General features: G+C 37.4%; 2 protein-coding genes across 5 annotated transcripts; one reads left to right on the top strand and one right to left on the bottom strand.

Annotated features, from left to right (window-relative positions):
• Window positions 1-1,436, top strand: LOC115950109 (nodulation-signaling pathway 2 protein-like). The gene is given in 2 exon segments (XM_031067358.1): window positions 1-688; window positions 691-1,436. Coding segments are annotated over 2 exon segments (1,434 nt in total).
• Window positions 1,437-2,168: 732 nt separating this feature from the next.
• LOC115994990 (protein TONSOKU) lies at window positions 2,169-24,096 on the bottom strand. 4 transcript variants are annotated; one of them, XM_031119373.1, is made up of 20 exons: window positions 23,584-24,093; window positions 22,615-23,412; window positions 20,765-20,941; window positions 20,374-20,465; window positions 18,565-18,663; window positions 17,776-18,257; window positions 17,474-17,517; window positions 17,117-17,383; window positions 16,750-16,894; window positions 15,954-16,070; window positions 7,898-8,004; window positions 7,635-7,758; window positions 7,380-7,489; window positions 6,653-6,764; window positions 6,283-6,387; window positions 6,132-6,198; window positions 5,930-6,050; window positions 5,655-5,822; window positions 3,008-3,125; window positions 2,169-2,928 (listed from the first exon to the last, which is right to left on the bottom strand). In XM_031119373.1, exons 1-20 carry the CDS (start codon window positions 23,857-23,859, stop codon window positions 2,378-2,380), a joined length of 4,080 nt encoding a protein of 1,359 aa, XP_030975233.1. In that variant the 5' UTR covers window positions 23,860-24,093; the 3' UTR covers window positions 2,169-2,377. The 4 variants fall into 4 exon arrangements, 2 of the variants coding, with proteins under 2 accessions (XP_030975233.1, XP_030975234.1); XM_031119374.1 differs by having other exon boundaries at window positions 2,169-2,925; window positions 23,584-24,092; XR_004093292.1 differs by having other exon boundaries at window positions 2,837-2,928; window positions 3,008-3,136; window positions 23,584-24,096.
• Window positions 24,097-24,756: the final 660 nt, after the last annotated feature.

The following is a 24,756-nucleotide window of genomic DNA, read 5'->3' as shown; positions in this document are numbered from 1 at the left end:
ATGGATTACTTCAACTCTAGTTGCATTGAAAAACTCCAGAAATGTAGCTCAGAAACAGCTTTCTCCTTGCAAAGAGAAGATACGTTATCCCCAAACACCAACACCAACCGAGATGGTGCAATAGATGACGAGTGCATAGAAAGATTGCTCCAAGTTCAACTAGAGGCCGGGGTCATGGACTTTGATTCCATCAGTCAAGATACAATAATGGGTACTCCTGAGAGTGTTGTAGAAATCGGATCATGTGTCGAAATGAATCAAGAAAACATGAGTGCATCAGTAGAACGGAGTTCTCCCATAAACGGAATTCAAGAAGAGCTGATGCAAGAAAGCAGCTTGCCTGATCTATTATTGATGGGAGCTGAAGCTGTTGAAGCACAGAACTGGTCTCTTGCTTCAGCTACTGTTGAGAAGCTTAACGATCTCTTAAGTAATACAGAGAATGGAGATGATTCATTCAAGAGGTTGGCTCTTTTCTTCACTCGAGGTCTGAATTACAAGAGCAATACTTCTCTGCAAATGAAGAATGAACCAGTAGCTGAACACACTAACAATATTTTTGCCTTTCAGATGCTTCAAGAACTCTCTCCTTATGTAAAGTTTGCGCATTTCACAGCCAACCAAGCGATCCTTGAGGCTACACAAGGCGATCATGAGGTCCATATCATTGATTTTGACATCATGGAGGGGTTCAGTGGCCACCTTTGATGGTTGAGCTTGCAATGAGGAAGGATGCTTTCCTCAGAATAACAGCCATCATAGCAGACCAGACAAATGCTGTCAATGTTCAACAGACAGGAAGAAGATTGAAAGAGTTTGCCAATTCAATCAATCTAGCATTCATGTTTGATCAGATGGTGATAGTAAGAGAAGAAGATTATGAAAAAATAGTAGTTGGTAATACTTTGATAGCCAATTGTATGATTTACCAGCTTCACATGCCTAACAGAAGTTTTCAATTGGTCAAAAGTTTTTTGGCTGGTATGTTCAAACTAACCCCTAAAATTTTAATTTTGGTCCAAGAAGAATTGTTCAATTTTAATAGAATCCAATCCATGTCCTTTGTAGAGTTCTGCTGTGAGGCCTTCCATCATTACACTGCACTCAGTGACTCACTGGAGAACAGCTTTTGTGGTGGGTATAAAATGAGGTTTAGGCTAATAGAGGAGTTGTTGGGGATTAGGATTTTAGATAGTTTGAAGCAGTTCCCTTGTGAGAAAAATGAGAAAATGTTGTGGGCAAATGGGTTTGCTTACTTGAAGGGATTTAGGAGAATCCCACTGAGTTTTAGTAATATTTCTCAAGCTAAGTCCTTGGTGAGCCTGTTTGGTGGGGGGTATTGGGTGCAGCATGAGAATTGCATGTTGGCTTTGTGTTGGAAGTCAAGGCCTTTGACAACAGCATCCATCTGGGTGCCAAAAACAAAAGCAAAGTGAGTAAGGTCAAATCAAATTTAATTCTTTTTGTCTAAATCAAAACCGAGTTGTTGTAGATTGACGTATATTCTCGGGGGAACTCCACTTGGTAGGGTGATTAGGACTTCTTATTTTGTAAAGTATAGCCATTTGTTTATAGCAATGCAATTTCTCACTTTCGGCATTATTCAATACTAGAAGTCATAACAAAAACCAAAAATACCTTGTTAAAGGCCTAACAAATGGTTTAACTAGGAATGCTACAAATGCCCAATGTTGCACACAAATATACAAGATATGCAAACAGTTCTTACGTGTTATAAATTAAATTTCTCAATTAAATTCAAATGGTTGAATTGACCTATAAAGGGATACGGCTTGTGTTTAGTGCAGAAGGCACTAGACACAAACTTCACCCCCTATAAAGAACTTATAATGTTATTTTTTCAAACAACAATTAAGTTCAATGCAACTAACTAGGAGGTTGAATTTAATTGAAGAACTTTATAAACAATACCAAAGAAAGTGTACCTAAATTTTACCCTCAGGAAAGTGGAGAACCTAGCATAACCTCTGCAACATCACATATAGACAACAGAGTGCTAGCCAAGTTGACATTCATATTTAAGTCAATACTCAATAGAGTATTGAAAAAAAAAAAAAAAAAAAAAACCCAGTCCTGATTCATTCAATTTCATTCGAACTTAACTGCCATGCGCCTATACCTTTTTGTCAGTTCCATGTATCACGACATAAAGAAACCACCATAACCAAACATTAAATAATTTATAAATCAAACGTGTAGTAGGTACTATACAGAAGCGAACCCCAGTTCCATTAACTGACAATTCACCATATGGTAGTAAGGACACTACACATTTCTCAATAACTTATGGATAACTGCTTCCGTGAATCTGAATTCCTTTGGAAGAAGCTCCAAGGGCAAGGAGGAGGAAGGGGAACTAATTTTTCTTGCAGCAAGGTTTAACATTGCAACACTTATTTCCCTTCACAAATAAATGGATTGTCTGGTCCTCAATGTGCCTCTCAACAGAACTAGGTCTTAAACTCGACCATGCAGTGTACAACGTTTCTGCAGCCTTTGTTGATAAGCCATTATTGCTAAGATCCAGTAAGCATAAGTTCTTTGCCATATGAATGGCAGTTGAAAGCTCTTGAATAAACTGGCAGTAGGGAGATAAAATGTTTCTTTGACATGAGCTTGCACAACTGTCATCAATTCCAGTAGATGCAGCTGTTTCTACTCTATTTGAAGCATCTTCACTATCAGCAACTTCAAGTTGATTGCATTCATTGTTCATAGCACATAGAAGAGGCTCAGCATTGTCCACTTCTTTGGTTACATACACCTTTGGGGAAGATTCATACATGTTGAGTTCTTGCTTTAAGATTTCTGGGCACCCCTGTCCAATTATGTCATGTTGTAGACTATAGTGTTTACCCTGGTCAATATTATCAGCAAGATGGAGCCTTTGAAGAGAGTCATTTCCTGCTAGAAACATCAAAATCAACATTTGAGAAGATAGTTTCTAGGACTAATACTGAAAGCAAAGTTGGCTTATGTCTTTAACCTGCTAGTGCTTGAACTATCTGAAGAACTCCAGCAAGCCCAAACTGACACTTGTTAAGAATCAAAACTTTTAGGCAACATTGAGGGTTAAGAAGCAGTGACGATAATGCATTGGCACCCTGTAATCATGCTTGCGGTCAGGCAGCCATAGAATACAGAAAGCTTAGATACAAATTATCATTATTGACCAAAAAAATAACTTAGAAGCATAACATAATGGATGACCTCATGCAAAATTTTCTCAAATTACCAAAGAAACTGAAAACATTGAGTTCAAACAAATAAAAAGTACAGTATGTGATTTAGAACTATTTCAATCAACAAACTAAACTTGAACTGCCAAAAATCATACAAAAACATAATCAGTTGTGTGTGTGTATATATACACATATATATTGATAAGTAAAAGGAGTTTTATTAAAACCCAAAGAAAAGAAGTCACCCAAAGTATACGAGGGGGACAAGACAATCAGAGCCACAAATTGCACAAATCCATCAAATCAAAAATAGAAGATAGAGAAAAACAGCCCAAAGAGGATATCCAACCCAACAGAGTTCTTAAAATGAACATCTTAAAATCCAGTAAGTTTCTTTCAAGATCTTCAAAACTTCAAGCGTACCTCTCCCTCCAAATACACCACATAACACAATGCAGAACGGCTTTCCAAATAATACCATTTCTATGGTTTCCAAAGCATCCTTGCCAAGCAGCAATAAGATTAAAAACGGATTTAGGCATGACCCAATACACACCGAACAGCCTAAACACCATAGACCATAATTCCAAGGCGAACGGGCAGTGAAGCAATAAATGGTCCACTGTTTCTCCATTTCCCTTACACATGTAACACCATTCCAACACCCCCAATAACTCTCTTACACAAATGGTCAGAATTTTTCCTAGGGCTGCTGTCCAAGAGAATGCTACTCTGGGCAGGATCTTTGCCTTCCAAATGCTCTTCCATGGGAAAGACAGGTCATTGGGAGAGATTAGAAAAAGATAAAACCTACTCACCGTAAACCCCTTTCTCTTCTCAAGCTTACAAACCATCTTATCAGGCCCAGCTCCATTTAATGAAGTAGAGTATATTAGGGCTGTCCATCTCACCCGCTGACCTGCCCAACCCGCCCGTACCCGACCCGCTACAACCCGACCCAACAGCTCTGGTGGTCGGATGCGGGTCCCGAGCTTCAAAACCCGACGCCGGCGGTTCGGTTTCGGTTCCCTTCCTTCAAAACCCGTTCAACCCGACCCGCCCAAAGAGAGAACGACGAGCTGCGATTTCAAGCTTTCTGGCGAGTTTTCCAGCATGATTTGGTAGATTTCGGCGACTAAAACACCAAATCCGGCGATTCCCAGCATGATTTGGGGGAAAAAGCATCGGATTTGGCGAGATCTCTGCCAAATCTGGCTAGATCGCACCGGATCTTGGACGGATCGAGAGAGATCTCGTCGATTTTCTACGTTTTTCGTCCTCTCCGGCGGGTTTCGGCCTCACCCGAAACCACCGCTCACCCGACGGGAAACCGACCTGTAAAACCCGACCCTAATACGGGTTGGTTGCGGGTCCGGCACTTCCCTACCCGATCTCCAGCGGGTCGGTTGCGGGTTGGGCACAAACCCGACCCGCCCGACCCATGGACAACCCTAGAGTATATTAAACTCCATAAAATTTGACAAAGACTCCAATTCCTAATCCTGGACAGGTCTTATAAAATAAAAATCCCATTGAAGAATGCCATTAGGAATATTCATAAGATCCGCCACTGCAGTCCCCTTATCTCAGCTGATCTCATATAATTCTGGAAGACTGATTTCAAATAGCATTCCCCACACCAAACATCCTCCCAAAATTGCGCTTTTGACCCATCTCCAATTTCCAACTGAATCAACTGAGAAAAGGTAGGCCATCTCCGTCTTATAGATTTCCAGGGGCTCACACCATGAGGGCCAGAGACAGCATTGGTACACCAACACCCCCACATGCGTCCGTACTTCGCCTCTATTACCCTCCCCTCCTCCATAGCACATCCTGCTCATTCCCAAATCTCCACATCCATTTACCTAAAAGGGTTTTCACTAAAACATCTCAAATTTCTAATTGCCAAACCTCCAGCTTGAAAAGGGGCACAATCTTGTCCCATTTAACCAGATGTAGCTTAGACTCATCTCCCATCCCACTCCAAAAGAAATTCCCCTAAATTTGTTCAAGGCAACTAGCTACCACACTAGGGATGGGAAACAAAGAAATGTAGTATGTGGGCAAAATTAGAAAGAGTACTTTTGATTAAATTAACTCTACCTCCCTTCGAGAGATACAAGTGCTTCCACCCCGCCAACCTCTTCTCCATTTTCTCAATGATAGGATTCCAGATCGACTTTTCATTGGATTTAGCTCCCAAGAGCTAGCCCAAATACTTCATTGGGCACTTGCAATCCAAAAGTACCCTTGCATGTGTGGGGGCAAGAGTACTTTTACAATTTTCTCCACCTCGCCAACCCTCACTTGTAATAATATATAGAAATGTAAAGAAATGGAATTTTAAAATGTCAAAATTTGGTGATAGATCAAGAAACTAACTATAGGAGACTGCATAAAAAGTATAATTTTATGCAATAAAGCTCTTGGAAGTGATGAAGAACAAACCTCTAGCAAAATAGGATTTCCTGCAAGGTTCAGCTCAACAATGCTACACATGATATCATTGTTAAGTCCAAGAGGATATTTAGATGTCAGTCCACAATATGAAAAGTCAAGCTTGACAAAGTCTTGAATCCCATTGAACAATGATTCAGTTAATTGCAATGCCCCATCCTGCAGATAGATCAATCTAGTCATAAGCAGGAGATAAATGCCTAGAGTTGCAGTCAACCTGCAAGGCTACAATTATAACAAGAAGACAGAGTGACACAGAAACTCACAGTTCCAATACTGGAGCCCTCGAGCATCAATCCTGACAAACATCTAGTTCGAGCAAGCTGGCAAAGGCTATCAATAACGGGCTTGCTTAGCTTTAAACCATTCAGATTCAGTTCTGAAAACCTATATAAAAAGAGAGCTTAATTTTGTACATTCACATCAATAGGCCATTTAAAAAACGCCAAGATTTTAAATTGTTAAAACCTTTTCAAAGTGGCAAGCTTGCCCAGCAGATTGGTTATGGCATTTCCTGAAATAGGGTCATTATATCCTGAAAAAGAAGAGGGTTGGACAACCTAGTAAGATACAGATAAAGTATACATTGTTCAAGACCTACTTGGTAAGTCAAGCATACCTATACAAAGTTGTTCAAGCACAGATCCAGCACTCAGTCCATCAGCAACCTTTTGAATTGTTCTAGATGTGATTGAACAGTGCTCTATATTCAAGCTACAAAGGCCTACAAAACAGAGAACACAAGTGATCTGATTATCTCTCGACAGCAAGAATCCACAATCAAGTATATTTGACAGAGATGAACGATTGATAATAGATATCCTTGAACTCCACAAAGCTTTACCTCCAACAAGCTGGTATGAAACAACATTAAATGCACATGATATATAAAGATAAATAAATAAAAAGCAGGAAAAGCTATTGACGATAATGGAGATGACACTGAAATAAATATCAAAATTAACTGGTCTGTGGGAATAGCACTTTACCCTTGCAGTTTTCCAAAATAGTGGAAAGATAAGATCCACAAGCATCAGTAAGACGGTTTCCAGAGATATTTAACACTTCAAGTCGAGCAAATAGCACAGGGCATTCACAAATCTGAAGATTAGAAAGATAAATAAATAAGTAATAAGCTTATAATAAATACCAAATTAAAAATTAAGGTATTTCCCACTTTAGTCATGCTACTAATGAATTAAAATCTAATTCAATTAAGTAAATCTCAACTTCTCCATGGAACTTCCAAATAATATATGTATCACTATGCCAGAGTTGAAAAACCTATTCCTTAGAATTTTGCCTCAAATAAGGTATGATAGAGATAATACTAGGTGCATCCTAGAACTCCTCCCCTTCCATTGGTTGAATTGGACCCAATACTTCCTCTTGTAAAAAGGTCAAGGTACCAGGCTACAAAGGCTGTTGGGCACAACATCATTGTGTTGTATTATGTCCTCCTATAAGTTCAATCTTCACAAATACCAGCCCTTAAGTCCAGGGATACCCATGCTGTCTCCTTGTTAGATATGTTCAACCTGATATCTACTACCCCACTCTAACAGCAAACCAAAGGAGAGAGAGGAAGGTTCAATTTTTTAGAGAAATCAATATTTGACTATAGAATGAATGAGGAAGCTGAATATTTTAAAAGAAATCACTACCTAAAGTTTTTAACATGCAGAAGTGCAAATGGTTGCAAACAAAGTTACAAACCTGAAACAAAGCAGTTGGACCAAATCGATTGCAATGCAGATCCAAAGTTAAGCCACCATAATTTTGACCTGATGCAAATACTTGTTGAAGTTTCTCTATTGTTCTATTTCCTGGGGATAAGCAAGCCAATGCACAACTATTAATAATTAAAGAATCACAATACTTGTTGCTTGAATTAATGTAAAGAGAATTGAAGAGAAATGCTGCTGTTCAGACACAATGAGAATAGATGAGCTTGAAGCTGGTAATCATTACCCAACAAATTGTGAGAAAAGTCAAGCACTGCAAATGTTTTGTGGGCATGCAGTGCATTCAACAATGGAGTTATTGATAAATCTTGCAATTCACATTCAGACACAATCACTTCATCATCTGAAACCTGGTAAACAAAAACATACATCCTGAATAAAAAAATTTATTCCACTCTCAGGCAAGAAAATCAAAGAACTTTCATGCAATGATTATTAATACATAAGTAACAATAGTATTAAGTTTTTCCCTCGTTCACCAGCAACTACCTCCATTCTATTATTGTATAGTTTCTTCAGCAGCCTCGTGTTAGGTGCCTCGGATAACTCATTGCAGCTGTCAATGTACAGCTTTATCAGAGGCTTTTGAACCCAGCCTGGAAAGAAAACAAAAGAATTAAACAGATATCTCACTAACAAAAGTACATTTATGTAATGTAAGTTTAAAAATAATATAATGCAGAAGTATCCAATGTACAAGATAAGCCTATCTATTCCTTTTTCCTAATTAAAAGACTGACAACAAAATTTGTGCAGCCAACATGTCATATATGCAACATAAGTTAACATGCTACCAAGATTTCAGAACCAAAGTTGAGCTCCATAATAATGTTTTCCGTGAATTCCATTCCAAACCATCATCCCTTGAAACATTTGCACAAACACATTCATTCCATGGAGCAAGGACCTGATTTGATTAGTCTTTATCATTGTAAACACTTTTGATGTGGTATAATTCCACTATAAGAACTCCCATTGGCTAACTAGCAAAAACAAACAAGGGGGAGACACACAAAAAAAAAAAAAAAAGAAAGAAAGATAATCCTCATCTGCTGGAGTATTTAGCTACATTCAAAGTAGCCTTCCCAATAGCTTCCAAAATTGATCAGCTCTGTCCTTTTCAAACTACCATGAATAATTTCATGGTTTGCCCATATGTCACGGTCAATCACAAAGATGAAAATAAGGCTAGTACACAATGTCGTTCTCAGCTAAGCAAAGTGGCTTGAGGAGTAATGTGGGAGAAGCCCAAAGGAATAATAATAATAATAAAGGCATATTACCCCCATTGTCTTTGACTTCTCTATGTTATGTTTCACTTATTATTATGTCTTCAGTATTTTAAAAAGGTCATGTGACTAGCATATGACTTTTAATGAAGTTCAATGAATAGGATTCAATTGTCCTATGTAAGATGAGGGCCAGAATTCTAGGACTACTAAAGACTATTAATCTATTATAAATAACCTCTATTGAGTCATTGTAGGCAGCCTTTTTTGATCTAATATATGAAATTTTCAACTTTGAATATTTCTTGGGGTCTTTAAGCTTAAGATCAATTTTTTAGTGTTCCAACTTCAATCATTTTCTTCTTATAGTTGTAATCTTGTTTTTGCTTGAAATTTTTTCTTCAACCCTTCTTCTACACCATATCTAAGTTCTTCCCAAAGCAACAAGTAGTATTAGAGCAAAAGATTATAATCTAAGCCACATAATTCATATTTGAATCAAAATGTTGCAATTATAAGTTATGGTTGGTCATGGTTGATGTCATGGGGTAGAGTAATCAAGGGCAACAGATAGAGATGGCTACGATGAGGCATATAAGTGAAGATTTGTTTCGAGTTGTACAAGTTCTTCAGCAACCAGGAACTAGCAGGAGCTCATATGGAGATTCTGTACAAGTTCTTCAGTGACCAGGAACTAGCAGGAGCTCATATGGAGATTCTGGAAGCCGACTACAAACCCTGGGACATATCAAAAGGTGGTATGATGATATAGAAGAATAAAACCGCTTTCATGATACGAATAGAATGTGTGAAACGTGACAGGCCAGAGGATTGGTTGGTGTGTTCAATTGAATTGAATCAAAACTTTGAAAGAGTTTGTACCATAGGTATTCTTCACCAATCTATGATGTCTACTTTGATGATGGTGATTTAGAGGTGAGCACCTTTCACCAATCCGACTCATTGTCCCACTATTGGGGAATTGTTTGGAGATTTGGATAAATCATAGGGTAATTCTAAAGACTGAATGTTACAACTGAGAGATGGTAGATAGATAGTGATTCAACTGTCATTTTATCAGTCTCCAGACAGCAAGTCGGATTGCTCAGTCACGGAGGGAGAAGCCGGTACAAGTGATAATGCTTTTGTCACGAATAGGAAAATTGTTAGCTGGACTGAGGAACATGATAAGGTGGTTGATTCTTTGTCTTAATGGGTCGGAGGATGAGCTATAGGAATTTGATTAAAGGTCAGTGACTTGGGAGAGAGGTGGGGAACCCTTAGTTGTGGTACCTTTGGCCACAGAAATTCCGTTGGAAATTGAGTGTAATACTGGGATGGAGCTTGGGTTGTAAGGAGAATGTTGATAGTAATCAATTATTACTGTGGGTAACTAATAGGATTAAGGCATTTAGGAAATATGTGGGGACTTCTTTAGAAGGTTTTGAGGAGCAAATAACGGGTCCATTATTAGCTTTAGAGGCCAGAAAAAAAAAATAATAATAATAATAATAAACAGCAACAAGACGTAGGTAGTTAAAAGAAGCTAGTTTCATTAGGGCAGAAGGGCCAACGGGAACTAAAGAATTTAATGACCTCTTTGAATGTTGAATTTGCAACTAAGTTAAGGAGTGTCAATAGTGAGAGGGTTGTTGTGGTACATCAATGAATTTGAAGATTATTTCTTGGAATGTTAGGGGGTTAAATGAGCGGGATAAAAGGCTTCGAGTTAGAAACCTGATTAGAAATTGGAGGCTTGATATTGTTTGTCTTCAAGAAACTAAATTGGAGTTGATAACCAGAGTTATGATTCGCAGTTTGTGGGGTGGCCAACATGTTGATTGGTCATATTTAGGTTCTTGTGGAGATTCTGGAGGGATGTTGCTAATGTGAGACACGCAAGTTGTAGATAAAGTGGAGGAAGCAGTGGGAAGCTTTTTGGTGTCTTGTAAGTTTAAAAGTGTGGTTGACCAATTTGCCTGGGCATTTACTGGAGTGTATGGTCCTAACTCAGTGAAAGATAGAAGGCTGTTATGGGAGGAATTGTTTGGATTAAGCAGTTGGTGGAATATTCCTTGGTGTGTGGGATGTGACTTTAATGTGGTAAGATTTCCTTCCGAACGTTCTGGTTCTACTGTTTTTACAGCTGCTATGCGTGATTTCTCTGATTTTATTTCTGAGCAAGGTCTAATTGATATCCCACTAGAAGGAGGAATTTTTACCTAGTCTAATTCTAGGGAAATTGAGTTGAAGGCATGGTTGGACAAATTTTTGTTCTCTGCAGATTGGGAGGCTAAGTTTCCTACTGTGTGCCAGAGAAGAATGTCTAGGCTTTTATTGGCTCACTTTTCGATTGCCCTAGAGGGTGGATCCTTCCAGCATAGGGGTAGGAGTCCATTTAGATTTGAGAACAAGAGGCTTAAGGATGAAGGCTTTGTGGATAAGGTGAGTTCCTAGTGGGATTCTTATCATTTTCAAGGTGTTCCAAATTTTGTGTTGGCAAATAAATTGAAGTTGTTGAAAACTGATTTGAAAAAATGGAATGTTGAGGTGTTTAGAAATGTAGAAGAACAAGGAAAACAGTTGTGGAAGGATCTTAGTAAGTTTGAAACTATTGAGGAGATTTGTGGTCTAACGGAGGAGGAGAAGAAAGATTTGGAAAGAATCCGGTGGGAGCTTGAAAAAGCTTCTCTTTTGGAAGAAATATGTTAGAGGCAAAAAACTAGAGTACTTTGTGTTAGAAAAAGAGATAGGAATATGAAATTCTTACATTGTATAGCCAATTCCCACAGAAGATTTAACTCCATAGATAGGCTGATGGTGGATGGAGAGCTCTCTTCAGACCCGAAGGTAATAGAAGAGTGTATTATTCGCTTCTATAGGCAGCTTTATTCCGAAGATGTGGTTAATAGACCTGTACTTGATGACGTGGAATTCTCTAGAATTTCTTAGGAGGATGCTATTTGGTTAGATAGGCCGTTTAATGAGGATGAGGTGTATGGGGTGATCCATGGTTTTAATGGCGATAAGGTCCTGGCCCAGATGGGTTTTCCATGGCTCTTTTCCAGTCTCGTTGGAGTATGTTGAAGGTTGAGATTATGGAAGTTTTTCAGAACTTTCATATTCAAGCTATATTTGAGAAGAGTCTTAACACTACTTTTCTTGCCCTTATTCCTACAAAGGCAGATGCTATGGAGATCAAGGATTTCAAGCCAATCAGTTTAGTTGGTGGGATGTACAAGATTATTTCAAAGGTGTTGGCTAATCGATTCCGAAGGGTGGCATATGGGCTTATTTCAAGTTCTCAGAATGCATTTGTAAAAGGTAGACAAATTTTGGATTCCGTGTTAATTGCTTCTAAATGTATTGATAGCAAATTGAAGACAAGAATTCTAGGGTATTGTGTAAGTTGGATGTGGAGAAGGCATATGATCATGTGAATTGGGTTTTTCTAATGTATATGTTGCAATGTTATGGGTTTTAAAACAAGTGGAGAAAATGGATTATGTGTTGCATCTCAATTGTTAAATTTTCCATTTTGATTAATAGGAGTCCTTCGGATTTTTTTGGAAACTCTAGGGGGATTAGGCAAGGGGATCCTCTATCTCTGTTGCTCTTTGATGTTGTTATGGAAGTTTTGAGCCATATGTTGGATGTGGCTACAGCTGCTAGACAATTTCGGGCTTCTCTATAGGTTCTACTCCTACTTCATCGATGATAGTGTCTCATCTATTATTTGCAGATGACATCCTTATTTTTTGTGATGCTAATCCTTATCAGTTGGTTACTTTGAGGGGGATTCTGAATAGATTTGAGGAGGTTTCAGGGCTAAGAATTAATTTGGGGAAATCAGAGTTGGTACCAGTTGGTGAGGTAAGTAATTTGGATGTGTTGGTGGGGCTGTTGAGTTGTAGGCCTTCTTCCCTTTGAAATATTTGGGACTTCTTTTGGGGGCTAAATTCAAGGAGTTGTCAATCTAGGATCCAATATTAGAGAAAATGGAACGAAAACTAGCAGGGTGGAAGAGGCTGTATTTGTCTAAAGAGGGTAAGGTAACTTTTATTAAAAGTACTCTTTCCTCCTTACCTACTTATTTCCTTTCCATACTCCCTATACCTAGGAAGGTTGCTAATTGCATGGAGAAATTACAAAGAAATTTTCTTTGGAGTGGTATTAGTGGTGATTCTAAGTTACACCTGGTGAAATGGGCTAAGGTTTGTAAGCCAATGCAGGTTAGAGGGCTAGGTATAAGATGATTAAGAAGCTTTAACTCTACCTTATTGGGCAAGTAGTTGTGGAGGTATGGGTTAGAGACAAATACGTTATGGAGGAAGGTTATGGAAGCGAAATATGGGAATGATTGGGGTGGTTGGTGCACGAAAAATGTGACAAGTACATATGGTGTTAGCCTCTAGAGGTTTATTAGAAATGGCTAGTTGAACTTCTCTAAACTCTTACAGTATGATGTAAGTAATGGTACAAGAGTGAAGTTTGAAAGCATGTGTGATGTGGGGATTTTGCCCTTAAAGAAGCTTTTCCAGGTCTTTTTTGCCTTAGTATGGCAAGGGACTCTTCGATGGCGGAGGTTATGTGTTGGACTAGTGGGAGGATTCATTAGAATTTTCAATTTTGTCGTGCACCACAGGATTGGGAAGAAGACTCTTTTGATCGGTTTATGGCCATTGTTTACTCTTTGAGAGTGGGGGGTGGGGGGGGGGGGGGGGGGGGGGTTGGCCCTGATAAGGTTTGTTGGAAGCTAGCAAGGAGTCAGCGTTTTAAGGTTAGAAGTTTCTATCTTTTTTTCTACCCTCCTACTCTTTCCTTCCCTGGAGGTTGGTGTGGCAATCAAGGTCCCTCCAAGGGTGGCTTTCTTTTCATGGTCAACCTCTTTAGGTAAGATTCTTACAACTGATAACCTTCACAAAATGAGTATTATTATTCTTGATTAGTGCTATATGTGTAAGAGGTGTGGGGAGTCAATGGGTCATCTTCTGCTTCATTGCCCAATAGCTTATGAGTTGTGGTCTTTGTTGGACTCCATTGGGTTATGCCTCTTAAGGTAGTTGAGTTGTTTGAGTCTTGGCAAGGTAAATTCGGGCGACATCACAATTTTTTTTTTTTTTTTTGAGACTTGTGCCACATTGCTTGATGTGGTGTATTTGGAGAGAAAGGAATGCTAGATGTTTTGAAGGATGTGAGCGGTCCTTGTTAGAGATTAAGTCTTTTTTCTTGCATACTCTCCTTGTTTGGAGTGTGGCTTTATTGCATTTTTCTTGCTTTTCCCTTCCCACTTTACTTCATCTTTGTAGTTTTGGTTCTTGATTTTTACCCCTACAATACATCCCCAATGTACTTGGCTTGGCTTGTTTTTTCTTAATAAAACTTTTTTCATTACCTATCAAAAAAATATTTATTAATAGGAATAAAACGTGGATTCCAAGCACACAGGAAGTATATACTATGTGTACATCAAATTAGAGGCGTGTCTTTCAACACATATCAAAGAAACTATTCAAGAGGGTTATGCACACCACCATGCAAGTCCTAAGAGTGTTCTTTGGATCTAGAATGTTTGCATACACATATTGATTTTAATAACCCACTAGCGTTTGATGAAAATTCTAAAGAGAATTTTTTAGACAAGATGGATATTTTCACTTGGAACGATGTGATTTTTAATAACTCTTCTATTGGCATAAATTTTGAATCTTATTTGATTGTGTTTAGGAAGAATTTATAGAGTGAAGCTTAGGTCGCCAAGATCCAAGAGATGTAAGGACAAGGTTGAACCAATTTTTAGAACAAAGTTGTATGATACCAAATGATGATAATTTACTCTACATGGATTGTTAATGTTATGAATTGAAGGAAAGTTCTCAAGTTTGTTATGAACAAGTTCTTATTGGCATATTAAGGCCAAGGAACTATTTCTTGATGTCCTTTGACATAGAAAGAAATGATGAACAACAGTATCCAAGACTCCAATGGATCATGGAAAATTGATGTAAAAGAATTTAAAAAGGCCCATTAGTGCACTGTCTTATGTATTGAGTATTTTAAAAGTTCATGAAACTAGCATGTGACATTTAATGTAGTTGGTTGGTTAGGATTTAATTGGAATATGTAAGATGAACAGTAAAATTCTAGGGTTACTAGACACCATTATATATAGCCTATTTTGGCCAATGTAGGCTATATTTTTTTAATCTAATCTATGAAATTTTAGATTTGAATATCTCTTGAGCTCTTTGAGCCCAGAGATCAATGTTTTGGTGTTCCAACTTCAATCCTATTTTCGTCTACTAGTTGGAATCTTGATTTATTGATGCAGATTTCTTCTCAAACCCTTCCTCTATACTATATTGAAGTTCTCACCACATTACATAGATATGTGATGTCCCAACCATAGCATCGTTAAAGAAAAAAAAATCCTCTTTGGAAGCTTAAAATTACGGCAAAGTCCAAGAATATGTGTCCATATTAGTTAATTAAGTTTTTAGTATCTTAGTTTATGTATTATTTGGCTATTCTAAAGTCAAAAGTAATTTTCTAGTTCTATAATTGTAAGTTTTGGTCCTTGGGTTTTATTTATTAATAATAATCAGGTCCTTATGGGTGGACTTCGGTTCAATTCAATTAAGGTTTGGCTTACTAGTCAAAATAGGATTAAATCTATTAGGAAGGTTAAGTTATAAGTGTGTTATTGTACTCAAACAAGACGGAGTTAATGAATCAAATATTGAGGCAAGTTAGCCCTATTCTCTCTCTCTCTCTCTCTCTCTCTCTCTCTCATATTATGTCATTATCCAAATATTGTGCATGTGCACTGTTCACTGATTGTGGCAGATTTGATTTCTGTGTCTTCTTACCACTTTGCAACCCTAAATCGAATCTTTTACCTTCCCTACAAAACTCTAATAATTATTGAACCCTAACACCTCTTTCAAAAGGTTTTGAAGACTAAACCATAAAATTCACAAATGCTCCTAAACCTACACAATCACACATAAATCCTTTCCCTAAGCCTATCACAACCACATGTAAATCCTACATCAATATGGTCCTAACATGCAGCATTTTGGCAAGAGGTATCCATTCTCAAAAATTAAACAGACCAACGCTCAACAGCTCAAGACTTCACCATTGCACTAACATTTAGTATGTAACACCTAATACTCAAAAACATGTCAAACAACTACCCATTTTCCTTCAGATCAATGATAAAAATTTGAAATCATCAAGCATAATCACAATAAATAATGAAAATGAAAGAATCAAAACACCAAGAAATGTAATAAAGCAATTGTAACACATACCATCGATGAATGCTTCAAGCAAGACTTTTCCCAAATGATCCCTAAGAGTATCAATTTTTTCCAAGGATTCTAAAACTCTTCCACCACATTTCATTTGCTGAATTATGGGCAAAAGACCTAATGAGAAATAAAATAATCCACCATATTAATAAATCATAACCAACATAAAAGTACCAATGGAACAAGTACAATAGTGAGTTGCTGGCTGCACCCACCACACTTTCAATCTTTCTACTGATTTGCATCACAAGAGAGAAAAGTATGACAGTAGGGAAACAAAAAACTTGCATGTCTCCTTTAGATACAAACATTTACAAAGTAGCCAAGGCTTATTGTGTGGAAGCCAAGCTTTGTGATTTGAGCAGTCGACCCAACAATAAAGTAGGCATGATTTGAGCATAGATGCCATTAGAAAGAGCATTTTTGCTTCTCCAAGTTACTACAGCAACACTATATGTGCCACTATATCTCTCCAATTTTCTATAGCAACTCTATATGTCCCTCCATTTCTAATACACTGCCAACCGTATCTCAAACAATAAAATACTAGTATCTGAAACCTCCTTCTCATATTGGGGACCACTCAAGATGTTGAGGGATCCAGTTAAATGCATTAGTCATCTTAACTACAATTGAAATTTTTCTGCTACTTTTTCTTATGTTCACAAATAATTGAATTGCAACTAACTTCATCGTTAATTTAAATCAGACAGGTTTGCAAGTAAAAAATCACCTTAGATGCGAAAAATTTGATGACTTGCAAATACTAGCATGTAATGTTCAATAGAGTGCCTACCCTCTGATCTCTTTTCACTGGGAAGTTGTAAGTAGTATAGGCATGCAAGTTCAACCTTCATGGCCTCAGTGCTCAAATTATCACCATCCATGCATAAGCTTGATTCTAAATATATCAGGTCCTTGTCAATCTTGCAAATAATATGCTGTGCAAACAGTATGAAAGACAGTTTAGCAAAATATGACATATTTCTATATAAGTTTTGGCCCCCACGACGAGAGGATGGGAGATTCGAACTAGTGACCTTTAATTCAAGAGGTGCGGTCTCTAGCCGATTGTGCTACCCTTTGGGTAGCAAAATACAACAAATTGCAATCACATATTACTATTCAGATACATTTGTACACATAATTTTAGCAACACTCACATCATGTTCGTCACAAGAAGTGTGCAACTTGAGATTGGAAGCATCATGTTTAGGCAATAGGTTTCCAGAGAGATCAATATCACATTTAAACCCAGACGCAGCAAAATCAGATGCAATCAAAACTTCAGCACTACTTGAAGATCTGAACAGTTTGCCATTTGGGGTGGCTACATTAGGACTCTTTGATTTGTATGAACCAGCACTTTCATCAATATTAACGGGATTGCAGGACCTGGTGGCACATTTGGAGGCAGTTGCTGAGACCTCCTGCCAAACTAAAGGATTAAGCACCAGACACCAACAGAACACTTGAACGAGGTAGTAATTTTGATCAAGGATTGCAAGAGACTTTTTTACCTGAGATTTGCAATCATGACTTGCTGAATTACTTTGACTCTTAACTGCAATCAGGTAAGAAATACAGCTCAGTATTCTGCTTGTACAGTAAAAAGTCCAAAGCACAAATTAGTTTAACAATAAAGCTAAGGACACAACAAAAATCCACAACATTCCTAAATTAGCCTACCATCTCACACATGAGCCCTCCACAATCTGTAATTTAATTTAATTTTTTTTTAATGAACCACATATGAGGTAGTATGCAGATTTGGGAATGTTGTAAAAGTGCTGTGTCACTAGGACTCTTAGTTTAAACCTACATTCATCAGATGTAGTAACAGCCTCTACTGGACACTTATCAGGCCTTCCTTTTGAGCGCTCCACCTCATATGGCACTTCACTTTCATCATCAGAAAGGATGACACGAGCACGTTTACGACCAACACCTGTCTGTTGATTGCTGGTTGATATAGACAAACTTTTTGGTAGAACTTTAGCTGGCTGAGTAGAAATATTGTGCTTTTCTGACTGAGCTGCTTTCATTTTGGGCGAATTTTTTGAGGACCGAAGCAGAGAAATCAGAGGTACATCATCATTCAACTCTTCTACACTGGCTACAGAATTTGATCTGCTAGAATTCAATTTACTCATGTCTGGGGAGCAGCATGCATCAGACCTACTTTCTGACGAATGATAGTTCCCTTCTGTGTAAGTTTCAGAGCAGCAATCCTCTGCTACATTATGTGCTTCAAGCTCTTTATCTTTTGACTTCTTCAATTTGTCAATTAAAAGCTGCAATCTCCTACACAGGAGCATCTTTCTTTAGGCAATATTATAACTTCCAAGTGGTATAAAGTCCATTAAAAAATTCACCGAACTTAATAGTTTCTTTTGATAAATAAATAAACTTACAGAAAAGGCCAAGGAGGGTCATAAAACTTAATTTTTCTTATGGAACTACCAAAAATTGTCCCTTCAAGTTAAGTTTACTATAATTTAAATCAATGTTTTGGCCTATATTCTGCAAAACTTGGAAGCTTCACCTGCAGCATCACAGAAAATTAATGGCTAGTCTATATGGTTAAAGAGGATTGCATGATCCAAATTACCTGGCCTCTTCACCATTATCAAATCTTATCATGTGGCTATAGTGCATATTCTCTAGTGCAGAAAGCTGTACAGAAGGAAGGTTAGCTTCAATGGCAATCCTGCAATACATGATAAACTAGATGAGCACAAGCAACATTGACCTCTTAAGTTAACAATGGTGCATTTGTGCATGTTTAAGGATTAATTACTGCTATTGCTGCTAGATCTTTTTTTTTTTTTTTAATTAAATATCTTTGGATGAATATAAAGCACAATCATAATGATAAGAATCACTTAAACATAAGATGATGATCATGATGACATCTGTTCTTAATCCTTTCTATAAAGCCAAAAGCAGGTTGAATCTGGTTTGTCAATATTCACAACTAGTGCCCCAAATTGAGCATTATTCTTGTAATAGCATAAAGTTAAAGGAGGCTCAATTAGTGTAGTGATTAATAATATATTTAATAGTGTGGTTTCACCAAATTATCCATATATGCAAGAAAAAGTTTCCCTTGCAATAGGATCAAATTTATAAATTTGATGCCATTTATATCTATGCAGAGTAATTGAATAATTTTATTGAGGGATGAAAGGTACTTTAACCCTAATACACATTCATTAATAATAAGTTACATAACAAGTCTAGCACAATGGTTTTGTGAACATATCAACGGCTTGATATATTTGGTCCATTCATGGATCACCACATTGGAAGCAATATGAACCCCCTTAAAGTTAAAAAATAGCTTTAAGCTTAACTGGAATTCCAAGCTTTAGTGTTACAGTTCTTTAGAGCACTGTTACAGCTGTTAAAAATAATGAATTGACATAAATACCCATGCTTATTTTTCAAATAATAATAATAATAATAATAATTAAATAAGCATTGATCAACAATTGGATTAATTGGGTTTGAGTATGGAAATATAAAGAACTTATATTTCCACAGATTGCTATTTTATGATTATTTGCTGATCTATGTTAACATACACTCACTGCCATAGTACACGAACTACTATACACTTGTAATTTGTTTGTTGTAGCAATTAGTCTTTCATATTATAACAATAAAACAGCATTGCCCATTGCCTGAAGACATGCATATCATATTGTAACAACCCCGCCCCAATTGTGTACATATTGTCCACTAGGCCTTTACACATTAAAGGGAAGTCACTCCTTACGTGCTTCCCTAGGCGATGTGAGATTCCATGGATTGCAAGACCCCCTTTTGGGTCTCTACAATCCACCCCCTTATGGGTACACGCGTCCTCACGTGTGGGGCCCACACTTCTGGCTAGGGAGTGGCTCTAATACCATTTGTAACGACCCCACCCCAACTATGTAGATATTGTCCGCTTTGGAGCCCATACTCCCTTACGGTTTTGTTCTCCCCCAAAGCACATAGTAGTGGGGGAAAAAGGCCCTACACATTAAAGGGAGGTCACTCCTTATAAACACATCCCTATATGCTTCCCTAGAAGATGTGGGATTTCATGGATTGCAAGACCCCCTTTTGGTTCTCTACAATATTGAATAGGTTTCATTTTGGTGATGCAAACAAGATCAAAATAGTTCCAGATGTGTCAGAAACATCTAGGCTTGCTTGCCCGGCATGAAAGAAGCTCCTCTTCTGACTACTCATGCTAATTAGGAATTAATTAATACAAATGTTTCTTAACTTTCTTATTATACACACACACACACATTCACACACACACACACACACACACACACACACACACACACACACACACACACACACATATATATATATATATATATCTGTGCATGTGTGTGTGTGTGTATATATAGATAATTACCTGTAGCTCTCTTCAAATGCATCTAGTGCTCCAGTATAATTACCATCGCTGTCCAAAATATAACCAATGTTTATTTTTGCTAATGCTTGCCCCTGAAATCAATACCAACTCAAGAGTGAAAATTCACTAATCAACAAATACACAGCACATCCATGGACAGAACTGCCCCCACATACTTTTAACTGTGATGCCTATAATTTTCCTATACAGCAATCACTATTACTGAAATTTAAGCAACTAAAATTAAACGTTCAACTTTATTACTAAGGTCACATACAAATATATCATAAGAATGATTTCAAGCAAAGTTCCATGCTACTCCTTATCTAAGAAAAACAATAATTAATGTGTATCATATGTTAGAAGATGATAGAACAAAACACCAACTTACCTCCAAGTTGCCAATTGACTTGTATATTTCCCAACTCTTCTTGTACCATTTAATGGATCTGTCAAATTTTCTGAGCTTCTGGTATGATTCTCCAATATCGAGAAGTGAATCACTCAGCTTTTCCTTGTCACATAGTTCACTTGCAACTCTCTTCTTCCTTTTCGCATATTCACAAAGCTAAACATAAAATTTGAATAAGAAATAAAGCCGCATTAAATTGTACAAGAATCTATAATGTAGTCTTTGGTAACATTCATAACTTCCAATTGCCTGTTAGATGTATCAAGCACTGTTTAGTGTTTATGTGTAGCATAAATATGAATGCAATACTCCCTTGCCATGTAAATCCAGTTTATTTGCAATATGCCTCAAAGATTTAAGAAAAAAGAAACCACGCGCAGGGTTGGTGGGGGATGAGGGATATGTACTTTTTTCATTTACATTCATCTTACACCAACTGCATTCAACTTTGAAAAAGTTTACGGAGACTTGCCTATTGGCATCACACTCCCACACCCAAACAAAGACCAAGATTCCCATCTAACCTGGTCAATTTTCAAAGCAGCATTCATTTCATTATCTTAGCCCACACATTCCAATTAAAAATAATGGACCGTTGAATTTTTGAAAGTATTTCAAAAACAAAATCGCAAGACTGCAAAATGTCATGTAGGATCTTTAGGACTTCAGCACTAAATTGCAGTCCTTGAAAGGATCTTGAATAGGGATTGATGAGATCTTGAATAAGTTTGAGGGATGCTTGGTGCTAAAACAGTAAATAGAATGAGAAAGAGAGCAAGATAAACCCCAGACAATCACACTTCAGTTTCTTTTTTTCTTTTTTTTAATCAGTAAGAAAAGAAACTTTTTTAAATCAAAAAAGAAGAAAAAAAGCCAAGGCCAAAGTACACAAGGAGTATACTAAGGACACTCCAAAGGAGAACAAAAGCAAGAGTATATGAAAGAAAAAGAACAAAACAAAACAGCCCCAAGATTCAGGAAAGAAACTGTCCAAAAAGGTCAGAAAGTCTAAACCTGAACCAATATTAGAGCAATACACCTGCTTTGAGTGGCAAGAGTACATCAATCTCTGTATTTCTATCTCTATTGAATACATAAAGGCTCTATTGCCACTATTACTCCTGGAAGGACTAGGACTCCTAAATGGGTGAGAGGCTTCCATTCAATGCTCATGTGCACTGAACAGGACACCAAGCCGACACATGGCCATTTTAAGACATGTGTCATGCCCATCTGGCACTGGTGCACTAGAGGTAAGCCAAACCAGTCCTAAATAACCTTTTTCCTAGAAAGACTAGGACTTCTAAACAAAATGGAAAAAAGGCTCAAAACATAAAATAAGACCAATGGCTCATGCACAGCCGACTATAGCACAATCTATAAAAATCTAGAAATTACCAAACTACCCATATTTTAGTATACTTTATTAAAACTGACCCAACAAGTTTCTAACCAAAAGAAACTTAATATTAAGACTCAGTAACAACTAAAGTAGCCTATGAAAGGTAACAAGAAACCCCACATTGAAACTAAACCACAATTTTTGAATCATTTGGTAATCGAATCTTGTTTTTCCTACTACTTACTGTATGCATCAGTCTTGACATACATACAAACCAAATTACTTGAGAGGAGACAATAAAGTTATCGAAGATAATGTTTATGGAAGATTATATCTAGCTAAGCATGTAATTTACAACCCCAATTCAAATAAGAAAATAAATGTGACACTATCCAACAAATATAAATACAACATTTATTGCTGAAGACTCATCTAACTGTTGAGAAGAGCAGAAAGACAGAAAATGTGTATGGAGCAGAGTATGTACCTTCAACCAATCAAATATCGATCTTGATTTCTCTGCGAGGCAATCAAGAGATGCATACTGTTTCAACAAACACTTCCTCTCGCGTGGAGTTCCTCTTGCAACGACCATGTCTCTTGTCAACTTCTTAAGATTCTGCTCTTCTTTCTTCAGGTCATCCATCACTTTAATAGCTTCTTTAACAATTTCAATATTATCATCAATTTGCCTAACCAAAGCATCCTCATCTTCCATGGAATTTGCCAGATCAAGTCCTCTCTGGTAGCAACGAAGTGCCTCCTCATACCTTTGAACCCTATAATGCAATTCACCAAGGTTGATGTACCCTTTTGCCTCCCCTTGGCAATGCCCAATTTTCTTACAGATCATTATGTCCTTCTCAATGTTCTCCCGAGCTTTAACCCACATCCTGAGGTCCATGTAAACTTTTCCAAGGTTGTGGTACAGCCTGCTGCGCCCATCATCATTTTCATCCACCTCTTCCTCATCACAAATCTTTAATCCTACACTTAATATTTTCAAGGCCTCTTCAAAGTTATCAAGATCCATTTCAACCAAACCTAGATTATTATGTGCATCAACATATTCCTTGAGGAATTTGCTATCCTTATCAGGCGGATTCCTCTTAAGAGTCTCCGCAAGCTTCATGGCAGACTTGTAATACTTTTTAGCATTCCGAACAGACAAATGGTCAACCTCGGATCTCAAAAACATTTCATGATAAGTACGACCCAGTTGGGTGCTGGCCCGTTGCTGCTCAACAAGATCATTGGCATCCTTGGCAAGCTCTAAATGTTTTTTCTAAACCCAAAAACATTATATTATATAAATACAAATATAAATAAAAAAAATATTTCAAATTTTAATTACTAACTGTATAATTGTATCAGCTCAGCTAATGATTGATTTGATTCACAGATTTTCTGAAACATATACAACAAAAGGAGAAGAGAAGAGAGAGGCAATATAGACCTGATAAATGAGGGCGTGATTGAAGTCCTCGAGGCGAAGATAGAGTTCGCCGAGGGACTGACAGGTGGGCAGCAAGTGCTTCTCAGGCAAGTACTTGATGGAAACGTGGTAGTCGATGCGGAGCCACTTGAGGGCGGTGACGTACTCGCCTCTTTGCTTGAGGATGTCTGCAATCACGTTCGCCCACCTGGCCTCCTCCTGCCGATTACCCTCCGCCTTGGCGCTCTGGTACGACCTCTTCGCTACGCTTAATTTCGCACCATCCTCTCCACCCATTGATCTCTCTCTTTCTCTCTCTCTCTCTCCCCAACAGGTTCTCTCAGTGACTTTGAGGAGATGTGGGATTTGAATTTTGAACAAGGGTTTCTAATCTTTCTGTAGGTGGAAAGTGGAGACTGTTTGTTTGGGGGCTGATCCTACTCCTACAGCCTGTGAGAATATTTTTGTGTGCGAAAATGAAAGTGAACTCCCGCCAAAACTCCTTTTCTTTTTTCATTTTAAGGGCTACAGCCTACATTTTAAATTGTGCTACTGCTGGCATCCACACCACATCACAAGTTCACAATCCGTATAGATCATCTTCCTTTATTTAAGTGTGTGTTTGGCTTCAAATAAAATGTCAATTTATTTTACTATTTAATTTATTTTTGTTACTATTTATGGGTTTCACTGTATTTTTTTATATTATTCATTGATTTTATTATACTATTTCAATTAACTTTTATATTTATTTATAATAATTTTAGTAAAAAAATTTCAATTTCAACCAAAAAAAAACATTTATTAAGTTTTAAGGGCTAGCCACTTTGCCTTGCATTTTCTCCGTACACCACACCAGCACCCTATGCCAATTGCTATTCTTATTGTTTGGCAAAATTGCGTTCGACAATCAAACCCACTAGCCCTTCAAACTCGAAAGAAAAAATATGTTCATATGGATAGGGACTTTTCAACCCATTAGAAAAACAAAAAACAAAAAAAATGGCAAAACAATCTGGATTTTACTGACCTTAAAGTAATTACTAGGTGTTCTTAAAATATGGTAATGTGGTGCTTATTTTTCTTATATTCTTAATAAGTCCTAATAATTAAATTCTTGGTAAAATTCACCATGAACATAAGAAGAATAAGGAGTAAGTTATCATACTCTAGGAACACCCAATAATTTTTTTG

The sequence above is a fragment of the Quercus lobata genome, chromosome 6, assembly GCF_001633185.2.
Source record: "Quercus lobata isolate SW786 chromosome 6, ValleyOak3.0 Primary Assembly, whole genome shotgun sequence".
In the NCBI taxonomy this organism is placed as follows: domain Eukaryota; kingdom Viridiplantae; phylum Streptophyta; class Magnoliopsida; order Fagales; family Fagaceae; genus Quercus; species Quercus lobata.
The sequence above is the reverse complement of the archived record's forward strand: the minus strand, read 5'-3'. Positions and strand labels throughout refer to the sequence as shown.

Coding starts and splice junctions, on each gene's coding strand:
- LOC115994990 (XM_031119373.1), bottom strand. CDS start 23,859: ATGGGTGGAGAGGATGGTGCGAAATTAAGCGTAGCGAAGAGGTCGTAC. Junction 23,413..23,583: donor ATCACGCCCTCATTTATCAG/GTCTATATTGCC, acceptor TTTTGGGTTTAG/AAAAAACATTTAGAGCTTGC. Junction 17,384..17,473: donor GTCATGATTGCAAATCTCAG/GTAAAAAAGTCT, acceptor TTAGTTTGGCAG/GAGGTCTCAGCAACTGCCTC.